Source organism: Nuphar pumila, chromosome 17 (genome assembly GCF_984573655.1).
Source record: "Nuphar pumila chromosome 17, dmNupPumi1.hap1.1, whole genome shotgun sequence".
Lineage (NCBI taxonomy): Eukaryota > Viridiplantae > Streptophyta > Magnoliopsida > Nymphaeales > Nymphaeaceae > Nuphar > Nuphar pumila.
In genome coordinates, this window is record NC_143265.1 from 69,810,744 (window position 1) to 69,835,458 (window position 24,715).

General features: G+C 38.4%; 2 protein-coding genes across 2 annotated transcripts; both read left to right on the forward strand.

The window, feature by feature from the left end:
• On the forward strand, window positions 1-24,529 carry LOC149812140 (short-chain dehydrogenase fogD-like). The gene is made up of 3 exons (XM_089993417.1): window positions 1-403; window positions 11,948-12,107; window positions 23,991-24,529. Exons 1-3 carry the CDS (start codon window positions 55-57, stop codon window positions 24,331-24,333), a joined length of 852 nt encoding a protein of 283 aa, XP_089849543.1. The 5' UTR covers window positions 1-54; the 3' UTR covers window positions 24,334-24,529.
• LOC149812141 (uncharacterized) lies at window positions 5,067-7,734 on the forward strand. The gene is made up of 2 exons (XM_089993278.1): window positions 5,067-7,151; window positions 7,430-7,734. Exons 1-2 carry the CDS (start codon window positions 6,113-6,115, stop codon window positions 7,465-7,467), a joined length of 1,077 nt encoding a protein of 358 aa, XP_089849404.1. The 5' UTR covers window positions 5,067-6,112; the 3' UTR covers window positions 7,468-7,734.
• Window positions 24,530-24,715: the final 186 nt, after the last annotated feature.

Consider the following 24,715-nt stretch of genomic DNA (forward strand, 5'->3'; position numbering starts at 1 on the left):
AGAGAGAGGTTCTCTGTTTTCTGCAACTCATGTAGCAGAAATCACAATTACCAAATGGATGGTGATGCTTCTGGGGGTGAGTTGGTGGTGGTGCTGATAACGGGGTGTTCACTCGGTGGCATAGGCCACGCTCTGGCGCTGGCCTTTGCTGCGAGGGGTTGCAGGGTGGTGGCCACCAGCAGGTCGCTCGCTTCCATGGACGGTCTCGGCCGCTGCCCCGGCGTTTCTCTGGAACAGCTGGACGTTTCGTCGCAGGAGAGCATCGATCGGGCGGTGAGGAACGCCGTTCAGAGGTACGGCAAGATCGACGTGCTCGTTAACAACGCCGGCGTTCACGCCGTCGGCCCCCTCGCCGAGCTTCCCTTACGAGTTTTCGAGAACATCTTCGATACCAACGTGTTTGGTACAACCCATATCCCTCTCCCTCTCCGTCTCTCTAATCCATTTTTCTTACATTTTGCTATTTTCCTCTCTGCATAACCGTTTCAGTTCAAAGGTTTGATTGTCCACTTATCCTATGCTTTAATTGCTGTGCTCTTTTGGCTTTCGCCCTTTATTTTGCAGCTCTTAGATGCTTACTTGTAGAGAACTGTTTGGAAGACGTTTGGAAGCAAGGAAAACTCTCGTAGGAAAAAAAAATCTAGGAGAAGTTTAAAGATGATAATTTTTCGAAAATGAAGATTTTTCACTTGTTTGAGTAGTATGAGAAAAATAAAATGAAAAATCTTTTAAAAAATGAGAGAGAGCGAGAGGAGGGGGAGGTGGAGCTTTTCCCGCCTGGTTTTCTCAGAGGTGGGTGATGGTGAGATTGATGGTGGTGGTGAAAAATCATCTTCGATGGTGGTAGTGGTACTTCTTTGGTGCTGTTTTTTTGGTAGGTGGGTGATGGTGGGTGGTGATGGATGGTGGGGAGGGCAGTTTTCCGGGAGGTGAGTGGTGGTGAGATAGATGGTGGTGGAAAATCATCTTGGGGTGGGGTGGTGGTGGTGGACTTTCTCAGGCGCCGATTTTTGAGAGGTGGGGTGATGGTGGGTGGTAGTGGTAATGGTGAGATGGATGATGAAAAATCATCGTGGGGAAGGCGGTTTTTCTAGAGGTGGGTGGTGGGGAGTAAATCACCATTTTTTCTTAGTAGAAAATATTTTTCCAATCCCTCCCCTCCTCCCTCTTAGAGGAATGTTTCCTATCAAAACTCTTTAAAAAAAAGTCTTATCAATTTAGGACTCAGATTTTTAGCATCTCACCTCAGACTAATTGCAAGTATTTGATTGCTTTATTGGTTTACTTGCAAGGCGATGGGTTCCACTTTTTAACTTTTCTTTGGTGTCTTTAAGAATGCTCAACCCGTTTAGCATATTTCATTTAACACGAATGTATTATATATATATATATATATATATATATATATATATATATATATATAGAGAGAGAGAGAGAGAGAGAGAGAGAGAGAGAGAGAGAGAGAGAGAGAGAGAGAGAGAGAGAGAGAGCTTTTGTTTTTTACTTCTCTGCTAAATTTAGGTTAGAAACCTTCAAAAAATTTGGGAAAGAAGGCAAATACACAACCAAAACTATTCTAACGTGCAAGGTATTTGGATATTTTGACTTAGGAGATCTGATGTCTATCATGGCAAAATGACACTCATGTAGGTATGTATTAGCTGGGAATATGTCCCCAAATTTTATTGGTTCAGCGGTAGATTACAGCTGCAATGCTATAAATATCAACTCTAAATGGTAATTGAATTGCAATTCACCCCATATTAGACAAGCAGCTCTTGCCTTCAAGTCCAAGTAAGAGCATGTCCACCTTGCCTAAAGATAAACAAAGAAGTCCTTAAGTGATGCATATGCCGGGTAAGGCAGTCTACTTACTGAGAGAGAAAAAATGTCATTGATTTATCAATGCAGCACAGAACATAGAATCGGGTGTGATGTGATATCACAACCGAGTAAGAACCAAATAGACAAATAGATAAGAGCCCTCAAGGCCCAATAACAGAAGTAACAGAGGATTATCTCAAAGTTCTAGCCGGGCTGATCCAAGAAGTAGGCTGGTTCTTCCATTTCCTGCTCACCATACAGGGGAGCTCCCATCTCAATTGCCAGAGTAAATGCTCTAGGGTGCTGAACTTATCCCTGAATAGGCGGCTATTGTGCTCGAGCCAAACTAGCCTCCAAGCTGACAGCACCCAAACCCGCCGCAAGAATTTCCATTTTTTCCTTTTTGTTTTACAACCAGAACTTGCCTCAGAAATTCTAAGCGGTCCCAAGATACGTTCTGATCACCCCAGGCCTGCTGTAACAAAGTCCTCATGAATAAACAGTCCCAAAATACATGCTGAACCGACTCTTCCTCACTCAACAACAACAACAACAACAACAACAACAACAACAACGCCTTCATCCCAAACAATTGGGGTCGGCGATATGAACCAAAAGTAAAATAATTTTGGGTCCTCCACATCTAATCCTTCTCCTTCAATCATTTTTATCCAATGTCATGTCCTCGGTGAGGTTCAAAGCATTCATATCCTTTCTTATCATCTTCATCCAAGTCTTCTTAGGCCTACCCCAACCTCTTTTAGCTAATAGATTTTCCCATTTCTCCATCCTTCTAACCGGAGCATCATTAGGCCTTCGCCGAATATGCCCAAACCATCGTAAACGATTCTCACTCATCTTATTTTCAATGGATGCAACGCCTACCTTCTTACGTATTTCCTCGTTCCGAATCTTATCTTTTAGTGTATTTCCACACATCCATCGAAGCATACGCATCTCAGTTACACTCATTTTTTGAAAATGATGTCTCTTGGTAGCCCAACATTCCGTACCATATAGTAAAGTGGGTCTAATTGTCGTCCTATAAAACTTCCCCTTCAACCGCAATGGCATTCTACGATCTCACAACACTCCAGTTGCATTTTTCCATTTCATCCACCCAACCTTAATCCTATGATTTACATCTCCATCAATTTCTCCATTCTTTTGAATGATAGATCCCAAATATTTGAAACAGTCATCCACTGCTATTTGTTGCTCACCAAGCTTCACTACACTCTCATCACTACTTCGTTGCTTACTAAACCGACATTCCATATATTCTGTCTTACTCTTACTCAACGTAAAACCTCTTGCTTTCAAAGTCTGTCTCCATAATTCTAACTTAGCATTAACCCCAGCTCTAGACTCATCAATCAAAACAATATCATCAGCAAACAACATACACCACGACACGTTTTCTTGAATTGATCTCGTAAGTTCATCTATCACTATAGCAAAAAGGAAAGAGCTTAATGCAAATCCTTGATGTAACCCAACCGTTATAGGAAAATTGTTTGTCACCCCTCCACAAGTGCGGACATTGGTTACTACTCCTTCGTACATATCTTTAATTATACTAATGTACTTGAGAGAGATACCTTTCTCCATCATTGTCCACCAGAGAACATCCCTAGGTACTCTATCGTATGCCTTCTCCAAATCAATAAAAACCATATGCAAATCTTTGTTCCCCTCTCTATATCTCTCAATAAGTTGTCTAAGAAGATGTATAGCTTCCATAGTTGATCTTCCAGGCATAAAACCAAATTGATTCTCCGATATCATGACAACCTTCCTCAACCTATACTCAATCACCCTCTCCCAAAGTTTCATAGTATGACTCATGAGTTTTATACCACGATAGTTTGTGCAATCTTGTATATCACCCTTATTCTTATAGAGAGGCACCAAAGTACTCTTCCTCCCCTCATTAGGCATCTTATTTGTCCGCCAAATCTTGTTAAAAAGATTTGCCAACCATACTAAACCTTTCTCCCCCAAGCATTTCCAAGCCTCAATAGGTATACCATTCGGGCCAACTGCCTTTCTGGATTGCATTTTCTTTAAAGCCTCTGCAATTTCTTTCTTTTGAATCTTGCGCATGAAGTCACGATTCATCTCATGAAAAGGAATGGAGAAGTCTCCAAGATCCTGTGCATGTCTTCCATTAAATAGCTTATCAAAATAATCTTTCCATCTCTCCTTAATCTCCTCATCTTTAACTAAAACCCTTTGTGTTTCATCTTTGATACATCTAACCATACCCAGATCCCTCGATTTCATATCTCTCATCTTTGCAAGCCTATAAATATCCTTTTCGCCCTCCTTGGTATCCAACTTGTCATAGACCTCCTTATATACCTTATCCCTCGCGTTTCGAACTACTTTTTTAGCTTCCTTCTTTGCTACCATATACTTTTCCAAATTCTCATTATCACGACTCTTACTTAGATTTCCATAACACTCTCTTTTAACCTTAATAGCTAATTTGACATCTTCGCTCCACCATGATGTATCCTTACCTAGCGGTGCACCACCTTTAGAGTCACCCAAAACCTCCTTCGCCACCTTTCGCATGCAACTCGCTATCTTATTCCACATTGTTTCTGCATCCTCCTCGAGACACCAATTAGCTTCCTTAGCTACCTGTTCTATAAACATTTCTTGTTTAGCTCCTTTTAGTGCCCACCACTTAATTCTAGGATTTATCCTATGTCTATCCCTTTTATGACATTTTTTAATTTTAAGATCTAAAATTAAGACTCTATGTTGTGTAGCTACACTTTCTCCCGGTATAACCTTACAATCGATGCAACAACCCCTATCTCTCTTTCTGAGTAAGAAAAAATGTATCTGACTCTTATTAACCCCACTTTTGAATGTTACTAGGTGAGACTCCCTCTTCCTAAACCACGTGTTGGCTAAGATCAAATCATAGGACAAACCAAAATCTAAAATCCTTTCTCCACTTTCGTTTCTTTCTCCTATACCACAACCTCCATGGATACTCTCAAATCCATCCCTACTGTTGAGAATAGGTGGTTTTTTAGGTTAAGTTATTCTTTATTAGAGGTTTTCTGAAATACTTTTTTTATAAGGACTTAGATGTAATTTCTCAGTTTTTGCCTCTCTCTCTATTTAATATAGAGAGAAGCCCTAATCGTAGTTAACGTGTTCTATTGTGCAGTTTCTCTCTTCCTCTCTCTCTCTCTCTCTCTACACACACAGGTGGCTGTATATCTCTTCTCATTCTACATGGTATCAAAGCTTCCGATCGTGGGATTGTGATTGTGATCGTGGGAGCGTGATCAACAGGAACTGGTTGATTGGGCGCGTGGATCGTGATCGAGATCGTGGAATCGTGATCGTGGGAGCGTGATCAACAGAAAAATCTTCCTACGACTTCTTAAAAATCAGGTTTGAATCTGGTTGATTGGGGGAAGATCTGATAACAGATCTGGGATGTTACCCAGATCTGTCGTCATATCTAAGGAGAAGATCTAGATCTGTTCTCCTCGTCGGGATCTCATGCTGCGACCTAGTGTTGCCGAGTCCAGTTCCTGCTATGACGTGAATTTTTTTTTGGGGTTCGTGAGTGGTCGAAGGGTGTTCCTGCTGTTTGGGAGCAGCACAAATCTTCATTTTCTGTGTTGCCGTGATTGCTGAGTTCTCTCCTGGTCGAAGGGTGTTCCTGCTGTTTGGGAACAACAAAAATCTTCATTTTCTGTGTTGCCGTGAATACAGATCCGTGATTGCTGAGTTCTCTTCTGGTCGAAGGGTGTTCCTGCTGTTTGGGAACAACAAAAATCTTCATTTTCTGTGTTGCCGTGATTGGTGAGTTCTTCCCTGTGCTGATTGCGGGAAATCAGAATCCTGTGTTGATTGCTTGTGATCGAAATATACTTGATCTGTCTAACTGTGCCCTGAAGATTTACTGGATGTCGTGCCTTACATGTTGGAGAACAACAGGTGTAGTGAATATTAGTTTTTTTTTTGCGATTGCATTCTATCATTTGTCGTGATGTGGTTGGGTGCAGCAGTGTTCGTGATTCCTGTGGTATCAACAACAACTGAATTTTTTTTTGGAAGCATGGTAGCTTAAGGTATTCTTCTGTCGTGGAAAATAGCAGGTGTGATATCCTGCTGTGTTGATTTTTTGTTTTATGTGTGGGCTGCTGGTTGTTGTGGAAACAACAGGTGTGATTTTCTGCTGAGTTGGAAAATTCCTCTTGAACACTTGTTGTTCAAGTGAGGTAATTATTCTTTTTTGGTTCACATATTCAATATGGCTGAAACTTCGAAATGTGATTCCAAAATGGAACACATTGGGGAGTATAAGGCTTTTGCCAACCCCTTCTCGTATGGCTCTTCTGTAAGGTTGAATGAAACCAACTATGCCAGGTGGTCCAGAACTTTTATGATGTCAGTATCTGGACATCGTCGAAAACATATTTTGTTGGAAGTCGAACCCACTGAGAAATTGGGAAAATATGCTACTTGGGATGAAGATAATGACATAGTTATGTCTTGGATCATGAATAGTGTCGAACCCCATATTGCAGATGGATTGATCTACTATAATACAGCCAAACTGATGTGGGACAATCTCCGTGATACATACTCACAAGAAACGAATGTTAGTCGTATCTTGCAAGTCGAACAGGAAATATATAACTTGCAACAGGGAGATCAGACCTTGGCCCAGTACTATGCCTCTGTCAAAGCTGCGTTTGAAAGACTTAATGCTCATCGGCCTCTGTGTTGCTCGAAGCAAAAGGATCATCAAGAACAAACCATGGTTGCTCGTTTTCTTACAGGTCTCTCTTCAGATTTTTCTGTTGCAAAAGTTCAAATGTTGACTGGTTCAGATGTTCCGACTCTTGCTGACGCTTACAATCGTCTGAGTAGACTTGCGATATCTCTGCCACAATCTCAACCTGTGACTCAGACATCTGCTCTTGTTGCCCCATCTAGTTATGGCCGTGGAAATATTCAGAATATCAGAGGACGAGGACGTGGACGTGGTATGGGAGGTAGAGGAAAGCTTCAATGTACGTTCTGTGGAAAGTCTGGACATTTAGAAGATCGTTGTTGGGATAAGCATGGTCGGCCAATCTCTTCTGCATCAAAGTCATATAATCCTAAAGCTCATGTTACTACTATTGAGGCAACTAATGCACAAGAGAATCTCACTACAAATGAAAGTAGTATCACCCTTAGTCGTGCAGAATATGATGAGTTGATTGCTCTCCGACCTTTGAGTTCCAGTTCTCCTGTAGCTGGTATTGCCTATTCAACCGGGAATCATCTCCATCCGAATGATAGTAAGTGGGTTATTGACTCTGGTGCATCCAGACATTTGTGTGGAAACTCTCGTGTTTTTTCAGATCTAAAGGTCATTAAGGCTCAACTTGGAGTCTCATTAGCCGATGGGAGCTCCTCCCCGGTTGTTGGTCAGGGAAATATTTCTATATCCTCCTCATTACAGTTGAAAAATGCTCTTCATGCTCCAAACTTTCCTCAAAGTTTACTTTCTGTTAGTTGCCTTATAAAAGAACAAAATTGTAGAGTAATATTTGATCCAATGGGTTGTCATTTTCAGGATTTGCTGACGGGGAAGAAGATTGGTGGAGGCTATGAAGAAAATGGAATTTACTACCTACATCATCCAATGGGTTCTGTTCATGCTGCAGTGGACCATTCATTCAGCCCTGTTCAGTGGCATCGTCGTCTTGGTGATCCTTCATTGTCAAAGCTTCGGTCGGTCTTTCCTCAGATTTCTTCCACCACATCATTTCAGTGTGAAGCATGTCAGTTGGGCAAGCATCATCGAAGTTCGTTCCCTTTGAGTCAGAGTCAGTCTAGTAATAAAGTTTTTGAACTTCTTCATGCAGATGTATGGGGTCCTAGTAAAATTCCTACTAGGACTCAGTGTCGGTATTATCTTGTTATTGTTGATGATTTCTCTAAGTTATCATGGGTATTTTTAATAAAAGAACGATCTGAAGTTTCAAGTCTTATTAAATCCCTAATTCTTGAAATAAAAACTCAGTTTGAATCTATTGTCAAGATTGTTCGCACTGATAATGCTCTTGAGTTTAAATCAAAAGATTTGTTACAATTTTACCAAGATCATGGCATCCAACCACAAACTTCCTGTGCCTATTCATCTCAACAAAATGGGGTGGCTGAGCGAAAACATCGACACCTCCTTGATGTTGCAAGGACCATTATGATTCAATCCAATGTTCCTGCGTCATACTGGGGTGATGCGATTACCACTGCTTGCTATCTGATCAACCGCATGCCTTCGTCTTCTGTGGGTGATCAAATTCCATTACATATCCTAAAACCTAATGCCCCACTTTTTTCTTTCTCACCAAAAATATTTGGATGTGTCTGTTTTGTTCATAAACTTGGCCCTGACCGTGATAAATTAGCAGCTCAAGCTACAAAATGCATATTTATTGGTTATCCGAAAAATCAGAAGGGCTATCGATGTTATGATCCTATTTCTCGCCGAGAGTATGTCAGTGCGGACGTATCTTTCCTGGAATCCTCTCCATATTACTCTAGTTCCGGTTCTCCACTGCAGGTTGATCCAGCTGAGTCTTTTCCATTACCTGTACCTCCTTTTCCTTTGGAATCTGTGCCCTCCTTACCGAACCAAACTTCATCCTCTTCCAGATTTAATAATCCTCCATTGGTATATGTGCGTAGAGCTCCACTTCCGCAAGAGCCTTCATCTTCTTCTTCTCCTGAGGTAAGTTCTACTGACAATAGTGTTCTTCAGGATGATGATAACAGGCCTATTGCTCTACGAAAAGGGACAAGACAATGCACCTTATATCCCATAGCTCATTTTGTCTCCCATGCCAGAATTGGACATAAGATGAAGTCTTTTATTTCAGCCTTGTCTGCTGAAACCATTCCTCTGAACTATCAGCAGGCAGCACTTGATAATCGCTGGAAGATGGCTATGCAAGAAGAAATGACAGCTTTGGTATCTCAGCATACCTGGGATCTAGTTGATTCCCCAGCAGATGCTGACATTGTTGGTTGTAAATGGGTATATACAATAAAGTACAAATCTGATGGTTCTATTGAAAGGTACAAGGCCAGATTAGTTGCGAAAGGATATACCCAGACATATGGAATTGACTTCTTTGAAACGTTTTCTCCTGTTGCACGGATGGGTACCATCCGTCTTGTTCTCTCAGTAGCTGTTCAACATGGCTGGAACTTGTGTCAATTAGATGTGAAAAATGCATTTCTTTATGGGGATCTCTCTGAGACTGTTTACATGCAACAACCTCCAGGTTTTGAGGTTGAGGGGGAGTGTCATAAGGTGTGCAAATTGAGAAAGGCGATTTATGGCTTGAAACAAAGTCCTCGTGCATGGTTTCAAAAGTTGTTTGAAGTGATGTCAAGCTTTGGTTTTAACAGATCAGCAGCAGATCATACTCTTTTTATAAAGAAAACTAGCTCTGACATAGTTGTTATGGTAGTATATGTGGATGATATCATTCTTACAGGAGATGATGTGAAAGCTATTGAAGCCACAAAAGCTCATCTTCACAAACACTTTGTTACAAAAGACCTTGGTTCACTCAGGTATTTTCTGGGTATAGAAGTTGCTAGAAGCCGTGAAGGGATGGTTCTGTCTCAACGAAAGTATGTTCTTGACTTATTAAAGGAAACAGGCATGTTGGAAGCTAAACCAACAAATATTCCCATGGACCATAAAGTTCAGTTGGTTGAAGAAGGGTCAAAACCTGTTGATAGCAAACGCTATCGCTCACTAGTAGGGAAGTTACTATATGTAACTGTGACCAGACCAGATATTGCTTTAGCAGTAAGCAAAGTTAGCCAGTTCATGGACAAACCAACTGAGGTACACTGGAATGCAGTCATAATGATTCTCAGATATCTAAAGTCCTCTCCTGGAAAGGGGTTACTGTTCAAGAAAGGTGGAACACTGGAGATAGTAGCTTATTCTGATGCTGACTATGCTGGATCTGTAGTAGATAGAAAGTCTACCACAGGATTCTGTGTGTTTCTGGGAGACAACTTGATTTCATGGAGAAGTAAGAAACAAAATGTGGTTTCCAGGTCAAGTGCAGAATCAGAATATCGGGCTATGGCCCAAACAACTGCTGAATTGATATGGGTTCGCACTGTTCTTAATGATCTCCAGGTGAAGGTTTCCTCTCCAATGACCATGATGTGTGATAACAAAGCGGCAACATATATAGCAAACAATCCTGTCTTTCATGAGAGAACAAAGCACATTGAGGTTGATTGTCACTATGTAAGAGATATGATTCAAGCTGGTCATATCACTACAAAATACCTAAAGTCTGAAGACCAAGTTGCATATATGTTTACAAAGCCTCTTGCTAGGCCTAATTTCTCCAGATGCTGTGACAAGCTGAGCATGATAGATATCTATGCTCCAGCTTGAGGGGGAGTGTTGAGAATAGGTGGTTTTTTAGGTTAAGTTATTTTTTATTAGAGGTTTTCTGAAATACTTTTTTTATAAGGACTTAGATGTAATTTCTCAGTTTTTGCCTCTCTCTCTATTTAATATAGAGAGAAGCCCTAATCGTAGTTAACGTGTTCTATTGTGCAGTTTCTCTCTTCCTCTCTCTCTCTCTCTCTCTACACACAGGTGGCTGTATATCTTTTCTCATTCTACACCTACTAATGCCTACATGTCCATTAAGGTCTTCGCCGATGAAAATCTTTTCTCTATGAGATATCCCTTGTATTACTCCGTCTAAATCTTTCCAAAATTGACGCTTAATGAAATCGTCTAAACCGACTTGAGGTGCATAGACACTAATAAAATTGATAATATTCGTACCTACTACTAATCTAATAAGTATAATCCTATCCCCCTTCCTACAGACCTCAACTACATTATCTATAAACTCACGACTAATAACAATCCCAACTCCATTCCTATTCCTGTGTATTCCTGTATACCAAATCTTATATCCCCAATGTTGTATCACTTTTGCTTTCTCACCTACCCATTTGGTCTCTTGTAAACATAAAATATCAATCTTTCTCCTACACGTAACATCTACTAACTCTACCAACTTACCAGTTAAAGACCCTATGTTTCAAGTGGTTAACCTAATTGTATGGTCTTGAACTATCTTTTTTACCCTCACCCGTCCAACAAAGTGCAGGAACCCTTGCCTATTTGACCCCACCCCCAGGCGCCGGTTTGACGCATTGCTTCTGGGCAATGTCCTAGCTACCCTTGCCCACTTATCACTGCCTCCAGGCCTATAGAGTACAGAGCGTCGCTTAGTAGAGAACACCCCAACGAAATCCGCATATTGGTTCATATTTATAGGGTGTGACTAAGTTTTTACGCTGGCTGTCACTAGCCTACCGCCCCTCCTCCGTTATCCGGGCTTGGGACTCCTCCTCACTAACACACATAATACACCGGCTCGCTAACTGCAACCCCTGCTTCTTCAAAAAGGTTTCTGATTTGACTTTACCGTGCAAAATCAATCAACCCATCATCGACGACCACCTCCCCAAAGCGATTTTCGCGGCAACCATGAAGGAGAAGCACCTGATAATGCCCTGTACGTGGATGCCGTAGAGAGCTCACCATTTTCGGTCAACTTCCAAATCAGGCGATCTGAATGATGAGAGGGAGCTACAGAGGCCAGGTCTTGCAAGAGAAGGCTCAACTGTTGAATGGCTAAAAACGATGGGTTCCTGACAAGTAAATTTTCCCAGCAATGCAATTCCGGTGACCAAAATTCACTGATTGTGGAGAACTTCTTGCGAGCAGCCTGATAAATAGATAAATTCTAAACCATTTTATGTAGTAGATTTTGATGAAATGCTCATGGGTTTTCCCTTAAAATTGATAAATCATCTAGGTGATAAAAAATGGCGTTCTCCCATGGACAATATGTCTCTTGAAATGGGCTTGCTGAATGAACTTGTGGATAAATACCACTTGACCTTTGAGTTTTATATCCTGTTTGCTGTGGTTCATTGTGATATTCACTTTCTCCTTTTGCATCTGTGTTCATTGTTCCTTGTTTGCATTACTTATTTTCATTTCTCTTTACATTTTTCTTTGCAGGCCCAATGAGACTTGTTCAGGCAGTGGTCCCACACATGGTGATGAAAAGGAAGGGCAAGATAGTAAATATTGGAAGTGCTGTTGCCTTAGCACCTGTACCTTGGGCTGGTGCTTATTCTGCATCTAAAGCTGCAGTTCATGCTTTGAGTGATTCCTTGAGGTTTGCGGCAGTTCTCTCTCTCTCTCTGCTGTTGCTCGTGCATTTCATTTCTTCTGAGATCACAATGTAGCCTAACACAAGGGTGTTTTCCATGTGATGGGAGTTGGATTTCCTAAGGGCAGTTCTTCACCCAATGCTTTGAAAATGATACAAAACATATCTTAGACATAATTTCCTTGGAAATGTGTTTCCCATGTGAAGCTAATATTTCTAATATCCCTTTTCCAATTTTATTAGTGAGGTTATAATGATCAATACTCTTGCAAGAGAAAACATCTAGATCAGAGATTCTACGTCAAACAATAAACAGAAAGATATAAAACTATTCTCATAAAACTAGAAAATATTTCTACAGCAAAAAAGAAAATCAAGTTAGAACCTTCTTAGTTTTAGCTACAGGTCTTCAAGAATCAAGCCCAAGTGCATAAACTATAGTTCTAATGAATGTCTGTAGATGTGATTGCCAAAGTTGAAGACTTATATACAAAAAGCTTCAAATGAAGGTCTTAGGGGAATTAAGATAGTTCCTTGGAATAGAATAAATTACATAAATTTTTCTATAATAGAAGTATGCAACTAATATGCTTTGAAAAGTGTAAAATGGTAATATTAAACCACTATCAATTCTCAATAATGAATAAGAAGCTTGGCAACCAATGAATTTACGGCAAGAGCCAATGCAAACAAATATAGAACCATAACAGAGCATTGCTTAGGTCACTTGATACATCATACATTTTATGCACCTATAAAAGCACATGGAAGCAAGCACTGGAAAAAAACAATAAGGTATGAAGAAGTGACTGCTGGAAATAAAAATATTTGATCATGCAAGTAGACAAACAAAATTGGTTAGCAACTATGTCACATGGGTGCGGGGATGCGGCACTTTCAAAAAACTTGGATGTGGGGGTGCGGCAAAAATATAAAAAATTATATATATATATATATATATAATTTTTAAGTTTTAACAGTTAACCACAGTAACACTAATGAAATAAAAAACAATCAAATCAATTCATCATCATGCATGCATGCAATAAATCAAATTAACAATCTACAATTTTATTCTATATCATAAAAACCAACACCACAATTATAAAAACAATCAAATAAGTAAAGCAAAAAAGAAGTAAATTATATAGTATACTAACAAAAGAAGCAAAAAATATATAATTACATACTAAAAGTATATCCTACACAACGTATATGATGATGGTAATGGATCCTAATAATTTTTTTCTTCATCACCAAATGCATCATAACAAGAAAGACTGGGCTCAGATAAATCCATGTTTGTAATGTTAAAATCATGCTCTCCTTCTAAGTCACAGTCTTCTGGGTTTACATCCCAAAATTTAGATATTCCTTGTCTGCATTACAAACCCAATTTGAAAATGTTAAATACAAGTATATTTAAATGACAAAACTAAGAAATAGTTAAATAACTAAGAGAGCAAATTAGTACATGTATTTATCATCGGTTCGCGAAATTAGTCGAAGATTTGAATGAGGATATACTAAATCCTTTGTACGCTTGTTGGTGAGTTTGTTTCTCTTTATGTTGTGGATTTGAGAATATGTGCTCGAATTTCTTTCACAATAGGATGAATTAGCAGGCTAGGATAGCAATCTCAATTCAAGACATTGGAGAAGAGATGTTTTTGATCCAAATGTTGACCACCATGTAATAGGATCTATATTATCCTCCTCTCTCGCGAGTAATGCCTGTCCATATAATCTCGAAGATGCAAATTTTTCAAACTCTTGTTTGACTTGATTTAGAATATATGATTCTGGATAAAGTCTTGTCATACACATATTTCTATGTCTTGATAGTTCTGGGTCTAAATTTGGAGGGACACGACCAATACCACCTTCCTGCCACTTTTTTGCATAATATTTTGGATTAAGATGTGTCATGCAATGCAAATGAGTGTTGCTCTTATCCTATCTTCTGACTAAAACTGAATTAATATGGTTAAAAAATTCTGAATCATCCAATGAAGAATTTTTTCCTTCATGCTTGAAAACTACAACTTATATTTTTTCAATTATATTATCCTACATTTCATAAACTTTGTGAAGCATGGGCTCATCCTTGTCAACTTCTCTCAACATTTCTCAAATAAGTTGCGTAAATTGAAGGAAATATACGACTTTATCCCAAAACTCATAATCAATAATAAATTTATTAATTTTTTGAGCCTTGACATCATCATCAACACGATAGAATGTCCAATTCTCATCAGTCACCATGCTAACCAAAACATTCTTCACTTCCTTAATCCTCTTCACCATCACAATGATGGACACAAAACGTGTTTCAGCGACCTTCAACAATTTCAGGTCAGAATGCCTATTAAATATAGCATTAGCATGATGATGGTTGACAACAAAATTCTTAATGCTTTTGACATTTTTTTCTAATTCTTCAATCCATGAACATAAAGCATATGTTGGTGAATTTTTCTCTTCTTTGGGGTTGCAGATGCTCTTGAGGGCCATATTCAAGCTGTGTGCTACACAGGGAGTCCAAAAAATATGAGGATACTCACTCTCCAAACTCAATGCTGCACTTTTACAAACTGGAGCGTTGTCTGTGATGATTTGTACTACTTTCTGATCACCCACTTCTTTTATTACTTCTATAAACGACATCTTCAAATACTCGACATTTTTATATTCCCCAGATACATCAACTGCTTTCAAGAATACTAGGCCACTAAGCGAAGAAGCAATGAAATTGATTAGTGAACGCCTTTGAATATCTGTTCAGCCATTAGAAACAATGGAAACTCCAATTTTCTCCCATGAATATTTTTTAATCTCTAGCAATCTCTCAACATTTGCCCTCTCTTCTGTAAGAAGTGTGGTTCGTAGTTTTTTGAGCTTTGAGGTATATAGCTACTCAAATTACAATTTGCCAAAAAAGTAATTAAATCCTTCAAATAAGGATTTCTAGCTGCATTAAATGGGAGTGAACTAGAATAAAAATACATCATTACCTTTTTATCCATCTCCTTCCTTCCATATGTATTGAATGATGCTTGTATCATTCCTCTTCCTCTACCTCCTACATCTACTTTTCTTTCCTTTTGAGCATCTTCTTGGTGGCTTAAAAATGACACACTAATTGCACAAGAATCACTCATTGCCTTCCTCTTCTCATATTCTTCTTGTATTTTCTTGTATTGTTTTAGCATTGCCTCATCAACTCTTCTTCATTCTGAAATGCCATGTCCTGGTATATTCAATAAATGAGCCTTAACTCTTGTGTAAGACCCAACAAAATCTCTTGTTTCCACCACCTCCTTCTCTAGTTTTTGCAAGCTTATCTACATGTACCCATAGTGGCCACACATCATCACTCCCACTACAACTATCAGCAATATTAGCAGCAAAACTCACATGTGGGGATGAAAATGACGCAAGTCCTTTTCCTTTATCCATCATTTTTGTCTTAAAAAAAAATATATTAAAATCAATTATGCATACAATCAAGATTTATAATATTGAGTGCAAGGCCAATAACATATACAATAAGTTCTAAAAAATATAGTAGTAGTACGTATAAATAAATACCAAAAGGTACGAGAAAAATATATAACAATAACATTAATGATAATCATTAATGCAAAGTGAACACTCCTAAGCATATGATTATAAAAGATATAATGATCTTGAGAGTAGATTATAAAAATAGCAATACGGAATCCACATCTTAGTAGCATAAATAGCTAATTGGATACACTTCTACACATAATCAAGAGTCTATTGGTTTTAAATTCAAGTGTGAGGCTTCTACATGAATTCAAATCTAATTGCTAATTTGATGCTCCTCACTTTATCAAATCCGAGTACACAGATTTGGGTTTGGTTTGGATATCTAACCCAAATCTGAACCATTGACATGCATACTCCCAAGTATGATAACTATTCATCTTGATGAATGGCATCCAATGAGTGCTTACTATTAAGTTAAAAATCTTTAATAGGTTCTTTAATTTTCTCTGTAATTCCAATGCAAGGAAGAAGGTAGGATTTATTTTTGCTCTATTTTCCTCCAAGTGCTCACAACATATGTGACTCTATGTGCCTATGCAAATAGAGCAAGATTTTGGTCACTAAATTATCTTAAGGAACTTCCCAATAGACAAGGGGGAGTACTCGTGGAGTTTGAGCACAGAAATAGTGCACGGTCAATGTTGCACCTTTTAGCAACTCAACAATCGAAGGTTTCTCTCTTACATTTAAAAAAGAAGAAGAAAAGTCTACACTGAGGAATTACCATAGCCTTAACTTTTAGTGCATACTAAGAAATTAACAATAGTGCCACTTTTTTTTAAATAGTAAGAGTTGTGCCTACATTGACATGATATATAAAATCATAAAAAATGAAAATTAATAGCTCTGACAAATTCTCAATATATTGAAATGGATGATCTTCGAAGCTTGTTAAAATAGTGTCATGATTTTATCATTTTGGGAACTTTGTCATGATAATAACCATGGCATTGAGTTTTTTTTTACTAACAAGGAGAAACCACTCTTAGGATAAGAGACCTCGCCGTGCAGGCTTTGTCTGCCATACTTACAGTTGTTGTCCGTAAAACTTTGTGGGCTTACCTCTTGCCCCAACGGTGAGACCCAAGCTAGAACGAAGGGGTCAGCACCTTCTCCCTAGGCCGGTTGCCACTCAGGCCGACTGCGAGAGACATAGAGATTGAGATTGAGAGTGAGAGAAGAGATAGAGATGGAGCGAGAGACGGAGACAGAGGGAGAAGAGAGATGGATTGATAGAGCGAGCGAGAGTAGGTGAGAGATGGAGAGAGCGAGAGAAGAGAGAGCGATAGTGAGAGAGACATAGAGATTGAGAGTGAGAGATGGAGAGAAGAGAGACAGTGCGAGTGAGAGAGAGTACCTGAGGAGGAGAGGTCCGGTGGGGAGGTCGTCGTCGGCGTCGGGGTTCAGCGGAGATGTCGTCGCCGGCTTCAGGAAGAGAGGTCGGGAGGAGAGGAAGGGAGGATTAGGGCAAAAAAAATTTGCCATAATCCTCCTTTCCGCAGCCCATTTCATCAGGCGTATTTTTTTTAAGGTCCAAAAATTAGACAGAAATGATCCTTGGGTGCGTTGACCGCACCCAGGGTCGGGTTTACCGTACCGGGTGCTGCACCCACACGTGCACCCGCGTCGCGTCGACGCGGGTGCGGCACCTGGTTGGCCGAATCCCTGTGACTTAGGTTAGCAAGTGATCCATATTATCAAAACTAGTTTTGGGTTATTATATGTTGCTGGTGAAGAATTTGATTTCATGAAAGAGCGAGAAAGCCATAGAAAGTTCAATTATTGAAGCAGAATGCAATGTATTATCTGGAGCTGCTTATTAAATTATAGGGATAGGAAGATCAATGACGATTTGACGTTCAACAGTATTTTGGGACAATCAAAGTGCTCTTACATAAGCTACCAGTCCTATTCTCTATGCCAAGTTTATTGGTACTGAACAAGTGGCAGGTATTTTCACACGATCTTTTGAAGTTGTGGCATGTGCACTTAAAGAGCAAAGTGTATTAATTAATATTGTGGCATTTGATCTCTTCTCATCATATTCCTTAGTGGGGTTTTTTATAAAAGCATCCCTGATGTTCTGGGTTATGCTTTCATGTCTTTATTCCTTGTTCTCTTGCATCCTTTGCTTTTGAACTGCCATTGGTGTTGAAATTTGTCAGCTAGAACTCAAAAAGTTGTTACTCTATTTGATGTTATTCAAGCCTATAAATCAGGGACACAAGAGTACTTTGAAATGTCAACATCAAGCAATGAGGCTGACTCCAACTCACCTATGACTATATGTCATGCCCATTCTTGAACTTTGAGGAAATCCATCTGCAATCACATTCTTTCAAATAAGGCTAGACGGAAATCCTTTTTCTTGGTTCACTGCTGCCTGTAAGCAGTTGAAATCTTTTTATGATTTGGGTCAATTAACGGAAAGATTTCTGTATGACTCAGACACCCTTTCCATAATGTCACTTTCAGTTTTGTATAGAGCATGCCATTGCTTTTATCTTTGACAACTTTAAACGCCTTTCAAGATTGTGCTTCAACTAGATGGGCATGCTTAAGGATATGAGAGGTCTTAATCAGATCCTGTGAAGGTATTCTGGATTCAGATTTGGTTGAGTTGGTTGGATAAGGAAGCTGAAGAGTGGATAAGATCAGCAAGGGGCCACCTACAGATCCCCAAGTCAATGCTTACCAAGTAGGTCTATGTGTTGAAACAACCAAAACCAATTTAGGGTCTCATTTCCATCTCTAGAGTTGCTGCAGCCTGCTCAAGTGTCCTGGCTTTTTCCAAGTTGTGTGATTTGCATCTTTACAATGTCTCATCCTGGAATGACCTAGAAGTACTACAAATTGGACAAAATTTTAAGTTCAACCCTCTTAAGCAGTCCAAGGAGATCTTTCATATTTTTAAAAATGCCATGTCTAGTCTACCACTATGATTTCCTTCAAACTCAACGACTCCAACTATCTAATGTAGGCAACCGCAATGGAGAATCATATCGAAGGAAAACCCTATCATCCTTTTCTCCTCCCGATATGCCGTCGTGGATCTTATACTTGGAAGCCTCATTCCATATGACACCGAATAAGTCCCTTTTATCCTATTGTTGCACCAATTCAAAATTTGCACGTGTTTCCATCACCGATAGTACCTCTTTAAATGTTCAAAGTATTGGAAACCTAAAGGATTTTACAAAAGATTCTCGATTTTTTCTGTCCCAAATGTTAGAGTGATTCCAAAACTTTAATTTAAACCTTTTTTCAGTTTCTAAAATATTGGATTATGGGTGTGAGATCTCCTTCTCATTTAAGGCTTGTTGGGTCTAGAATCTCCATACAAGGGAGCTGATTGGACATGACCATAAAAGAGATCTCTATTATATGGATTTTCTTTGTCTACCAGAAGACTCTTTTTGTAACTATGTCCAAGAAACATATCTCGTTATTTGATATATAAGATTAAGACACCCAAGTGAATCAAAATTGTCACTTTTTCTTTTTTTGGAGAAATATTTTAAGGAGAAAAACTTTGTTTGTAATGATTATATACTTAAAAAAATAAAAAATGAAAAATTGTCACTTTGTTTGTGTCTAAAGAACTTTTTGAATTGGTGCACTCGAATGTATGAAGACAAAAGGGGGGGTTCTCTTATTATGTTACTTGTATAGATGATTATAGTTGATATACTTGAATTTATTTCCTTATATTCAAATCCAAAGTTTTTGCATGTTTTAAAGAATTATATAATCTAGTTAAAAATCAATTCAAACCCAATATCAAAATTTTTTGCTCTGATTTACGGGGAGAATTTTTATCTAATGATTTTTAAAATTATTTAAAGTGTCATGGGTTTTTACATCAAAAATCTTGCCCAAGAATACTTCAACAAAATGGAATTGCGGAAAGAAAACACCGACATATTATTGAAACCATTAAAACTTTGCTTATTTCAAAGAAAGTTCCTAAATTTTTTTTGGCCGAAGTTGCTCTCACCGTGTTATATTTGATAAATAGAATGCCTTCATCAACTTTGGAAAATAATTCTCTTGAAGAAAAACTTTTTAAAATTAACTCGGATCTAAAAATATTGAGTGTGTTTGGATGCAAGTATTTTGTTCTCATTGAAAAACATGACAAACTTTCTCCCAAAGCTAGAGTGTGCATTTGTTGGATATGCCGATAACCAAAAATGGCATAGATGCTATGATTTAAAAAATAACAGGCTTTACGTTTCTAGAAATGTTATATTTCTTGAAAATGAAAAAGGGTTTAAAGCTAAGGAATCTAAGAAAGATCTTGAGTATGTATTGTTTGATTTATTGCCCAAAAATAATGATGACAAAATTATTGATTGTGATTTTGGTTAGCATGATATTGTAGATAATGATGTTTCTAATGGCATTGATATTCAACCCATTCTCGAATCCAATAATGATATTGAACCTACTCATAAACTTCAATGTTACTCTCGACGTAATGGTGAGAATCCTCCATGTCCCTTGATAGATATAGCCAATCTCATGAGTTAGAAGAACCTTTTTTTTAAAGATGAGTTAGAAGAACACCTAGTCTTAGAAGATCTGAGCTTATCTCTAGAGCCCCAAATAGGTTTGTTTCTTATGAGTCATTTTCACCTATTATAGAGCTTGCCTCATATCTATTCACTCGTATCATGAACCCTCAACCTATAGTGAAGCCATGGATGTAAGGGAGTGGGTAGAAGATATGAACATTAGAATTAAAAGCTCTCCATAAAGCTAAAACGTGGGAAATTCAACATTTACCTAAGAAAAAAAAACTATAGGATGTAGGTGAGTATTCAAAGTTAAGACTAAAAGTAACAAATTATTAGAAAGATATAAAGCTAGGCTAATTGCCAAAGGTTATTTCGAAGAATATGACATTATAAAAAAACCTTTGCTCTTATTGCTTGTATGACTAATGTTAAGACCCTCATTGTTGTAGCCTCTATTATAAACTGATTTGTATACCATTTAGATGTTAAAAATGCATGAACTATACATGGATCCTCCTCCCGCTCTTAATGTCGAGAAGTGTAAGGTTTTTTGTCTTCATAAAGCTTTGTATGAACTTAAACAAGTCTCAAAGGTGTAGTATGATAGGTTCAATAAAACTATGTTGAATCTTGGTTTTAAATCGTGTTATATTGGCTATGCTCTTTTTATAAGATCTACAGGTTCCAGTATTGTCGTATTACTCTTATACGGGGATGGTGTGATTATCACTTCTAGTGATAAGAAACACATTGAACAAATTAAATCTGTGCTTGAAGAAACTTTTGATATGTCTAACCTCAATTATGTTGGGTTTTTTAGCTTAAAACTATCTAGGTTTTCCTACTTATCATTCTACATTTACCTAAGTTAGTAGGTGTTTATTTATTCATATAAGTTTAGTCCCACGTTGAAGAGTGTTAGAACTTCACTTGGATTTATTTAGTGGGATGTGGACTTTATGGGCAAGGTCCATTAGAGGCATATCAATTTGAACCTTGAACTTTGGACTTTGGACCTTGGACCTTGGATCTTAAACATTGAATTTAGGACTTGAATTTACATTTCGGTTTTTGTCCGGTGCGGTTTGGTTTGGTTTGGTTTTGTCTTTGACCATTTTCTTTTGTACTTGGGACAATTTTAATCCCCAAGTCTAAGAGTGCCCACTGACTGACCCATTTGATCCGTCAACCGGTCTTGGACCTTGACCCAACGTTCCTGCATGGACAATGAATGCTCCAATGTTCCTGTGCCACCAAAGCCCTTTGACCGTTGACCACACATCAAATTTTGGACAGTTTTGACCTCTATAATGTCTTGTCGACCAAGACCTTCTACCCTTGGTTTTTCCCTAGCCATTTGGCCAGCCTTGACCATTCTTTGTTGGTCGTTTGGACCCACTAAATACACTTTATGGGCCTTGATTACTAATTGTTGTGTTGGGGCCTATATAAACCCCAACCCTCTCTTATTCTCTCCATAACTCAGCTCAACTTTCCTCTCTTCTCCTCCCAGGAGCATGCTCCCTCTTTCTCTCTTCTTTTTTCTCTCTCGTGTGCTCTTTACATCTCTAAGCTCTCTCTCATATTCCCTGCGAGCTGCCTACTTCCCCGTGCTCGTCCTATACGAGCTCTCTCTAGTAGGTTTTCTCAGCTTATATAGTAGGTTCATATCCATGTGCTTTTCCTAGTCTCTACTCCAGTACGTCCAGGTGCTTAAGTCGAGCCCAGGATCTAAACCAACCTGAGCCTAGAGTTTAACCTATAGTTGAGCATACATCAATTTAACATACTCAAGAGGCTATTTAAGGTGGCCTGCATCGAGTTTCTCGGTCTCACCCAGTGCATGGCATGGGCCGATCTTCGCGAGAAGGCAAAAGCTTCATTTTATTCTGGGAGCAAAGTTGCATGAATACCCATTGCACCAAGAACATGATCATAAGTTGGACAACTAGCACTTGAAAGATAGTGCATATAACGCGTGCTTCTGAGCACACTTGGTTCAAGCTTAGTTGCCTTACCCACTGAGTGAAATATTTTCCAACAGGTTACTTAAGATATTTTTAAGTTATTGAAGTATCTTTCTCGCTAGGAGGGTATATTCTATCTCAAATGAAGTTTACGGTTTATATTGCTCGCTCGAGAATCATAAATGATAGAACTGCGGATACACCGGAAGTTGTTAATGCTAAAGATGGAGCTCCGTTGGAAGCTTAGTTGTCAAAGGCACCGCTTAGGTGGCCTAGGTTCCTTGGCGCAGCCCCATCGCATGGACGACCAGGTATGGGCGGTGGTGCTCTATATTGTTGCCTAGGCTATTTTATTTATTTATTTATTTGTTTTAAAGTTTTTTTTGAAGACATATCATCTGTTTTCTTTTTAGAGGAGGAGAAGAAGAAAGAGAAAGCAATATACATGTTTCTTATTATGTTTTTTTATTTTGGGTACCCCTAGGCCTTTTCAGAGGCTCACCGCCTAGGCTCCACCTAGCGCATATGACAACTAAGGTTAGAAGACCCAACACTATACCGGCAACTTATTGGTTTTGTAACCTACTTTTTTTTTACTTGACCAAACATTGCGCATATCGTACATATTGCAAGTCAATTTCAACACATGCTAACGTCAGTTCACATCAGTGTGATGTTGAGAATAGTCAGATGTATAAAAAAATATCATTTTCAATGGGGTTTTTATCCTCTTTTTTCTCTTTAAACCTTATTGTTTATACTGATTCAGATTGGGAAGGAAATCCTAATGAAACACCCAACCACTAGTTTTTGTGTTCCTAGGTTATTCCCTTATTATATCTTAATGGTGTAAAAAATAACAAAAAGTATCATTATACTTTATGAAAGTTGAGTATAGGGCTATAACCACTTCTACAACTGAGGTGGTTTGGTTGCGGACTCTTCTTGAAGATATAGGAGTTGATGTTTTAGAATCATCAAAGTTGTGTTGTGATAACACGAGTGTCATATATATTGCTAGTAATCATACATTTTACAAACGAACCAAGCATATTGAGATGGACTGTCACTACGTTCGGGAGGAGTATGAAAGGAACTGTTGAGTTGCCTTATGTTCCTTCTAAATATCAAATCATGGATTTTTTCACGAAAGGTTTACTTCTACTATGATTTTTTTTTTCTTAGTTCAGTAATCTCACCATAAGTTTGAGGCAGAGTGTTAAATATTGTTGTATATATATACATATTTATGTGTATATACTATATATGTATGTATATAATTTTATGCATATACATATGTATATTGTATTTAAAATATATTTTTTGTTTCTTATTTTTTTTACTGTTTTCTAACTAGCTGTTAGAGCCAGCTAGCCGTTAGGCATGTCTCTCTTCCTCCCATTTTGTGTATATATATGGGCAGCCTGCTCATTGTATTCTATACCTTTTGTGAGTATTAGTCATTAATAAAATATGTATATTTTAAGTGCTGCTCTCTTTCTCTTTGCCTTTGTGCATTTGTATTGCCCTTAGTGGCATGTGTTCTTGGCTTATAGCCATCTTGTATTCCTTGTACTCTTCATTATTATTTGATTACATGGGGTTCATGGTTAGCTCGATACACCAATGATGGCAGCCCATTTTTTTCTTTTTTACCATGGCATATCTCAGGCTGGATGAAGACATAAAAATAAATGAAGTCCTTATTACATATTTGACAAGAAATTTACTTTATTCTTTTAGCTTAATTGCTTACAAGATGCCATCTTACCACTTTTGTCCTTGTGGACCTGTTACTAAGCAAAACCTATTTATTTTTCTTATTGTAGAATGGAACTAAAGAGTTTCAACATAGATGTAATTACTGTTGTGCCTGGAGGGATCAAATCAAATATTGGAAACAATTCATTAGCTAACTACGAGAAGTTGCCAGAGTGGAAGCTCTACAAACCATTTGAAGAGGTCATTCGATCGAGAACCCAGCTTCAGTATTCACAAGGCCAGAAATCTACTCCAACAAAAGAGTTTGCAGAGAAGACTGTGGCTGTTGTACTTGGAAAAAATACACCAGCTTGGTTCTCATATGGCCGGCACTCCACAACATTTGCCATTCTATTCTATCTTCCTCTTAGGGTGCGAGATTTCCTTTTCAGACTGATATTGAAATGTTGAGTACGTGGATGTACTGATTTAGTCCATTCCTATAGATCTTACTCAATATTGCAATAGAAGTATTGCTTATCAGGTATTTTGTGATAGTAGACCACCACTGTTTTTAGCATAATTAGTTGCAGCTTTAGCTCGGTCAAGTTTTTGTGGCTCCATTAATTAATAAAATAAGCTATCAATTCTTGGCTCCGGGTTGCAATTGTTTATTCCCGGCCTGTGTGAGGTCTTTTGTGCACATTGATCACAAGTTCTATTAAGAATATGGGACTGTGAGTCTTCTGCTCCCTTGATTGTGAGAAGAATTGTTGTTAGAAGAAATGAGTGGGGACGTTTTGGTTGCCTCTGATCTAAAGTCCAACCGCTAGCCAAGCATGATGGAGGGAAA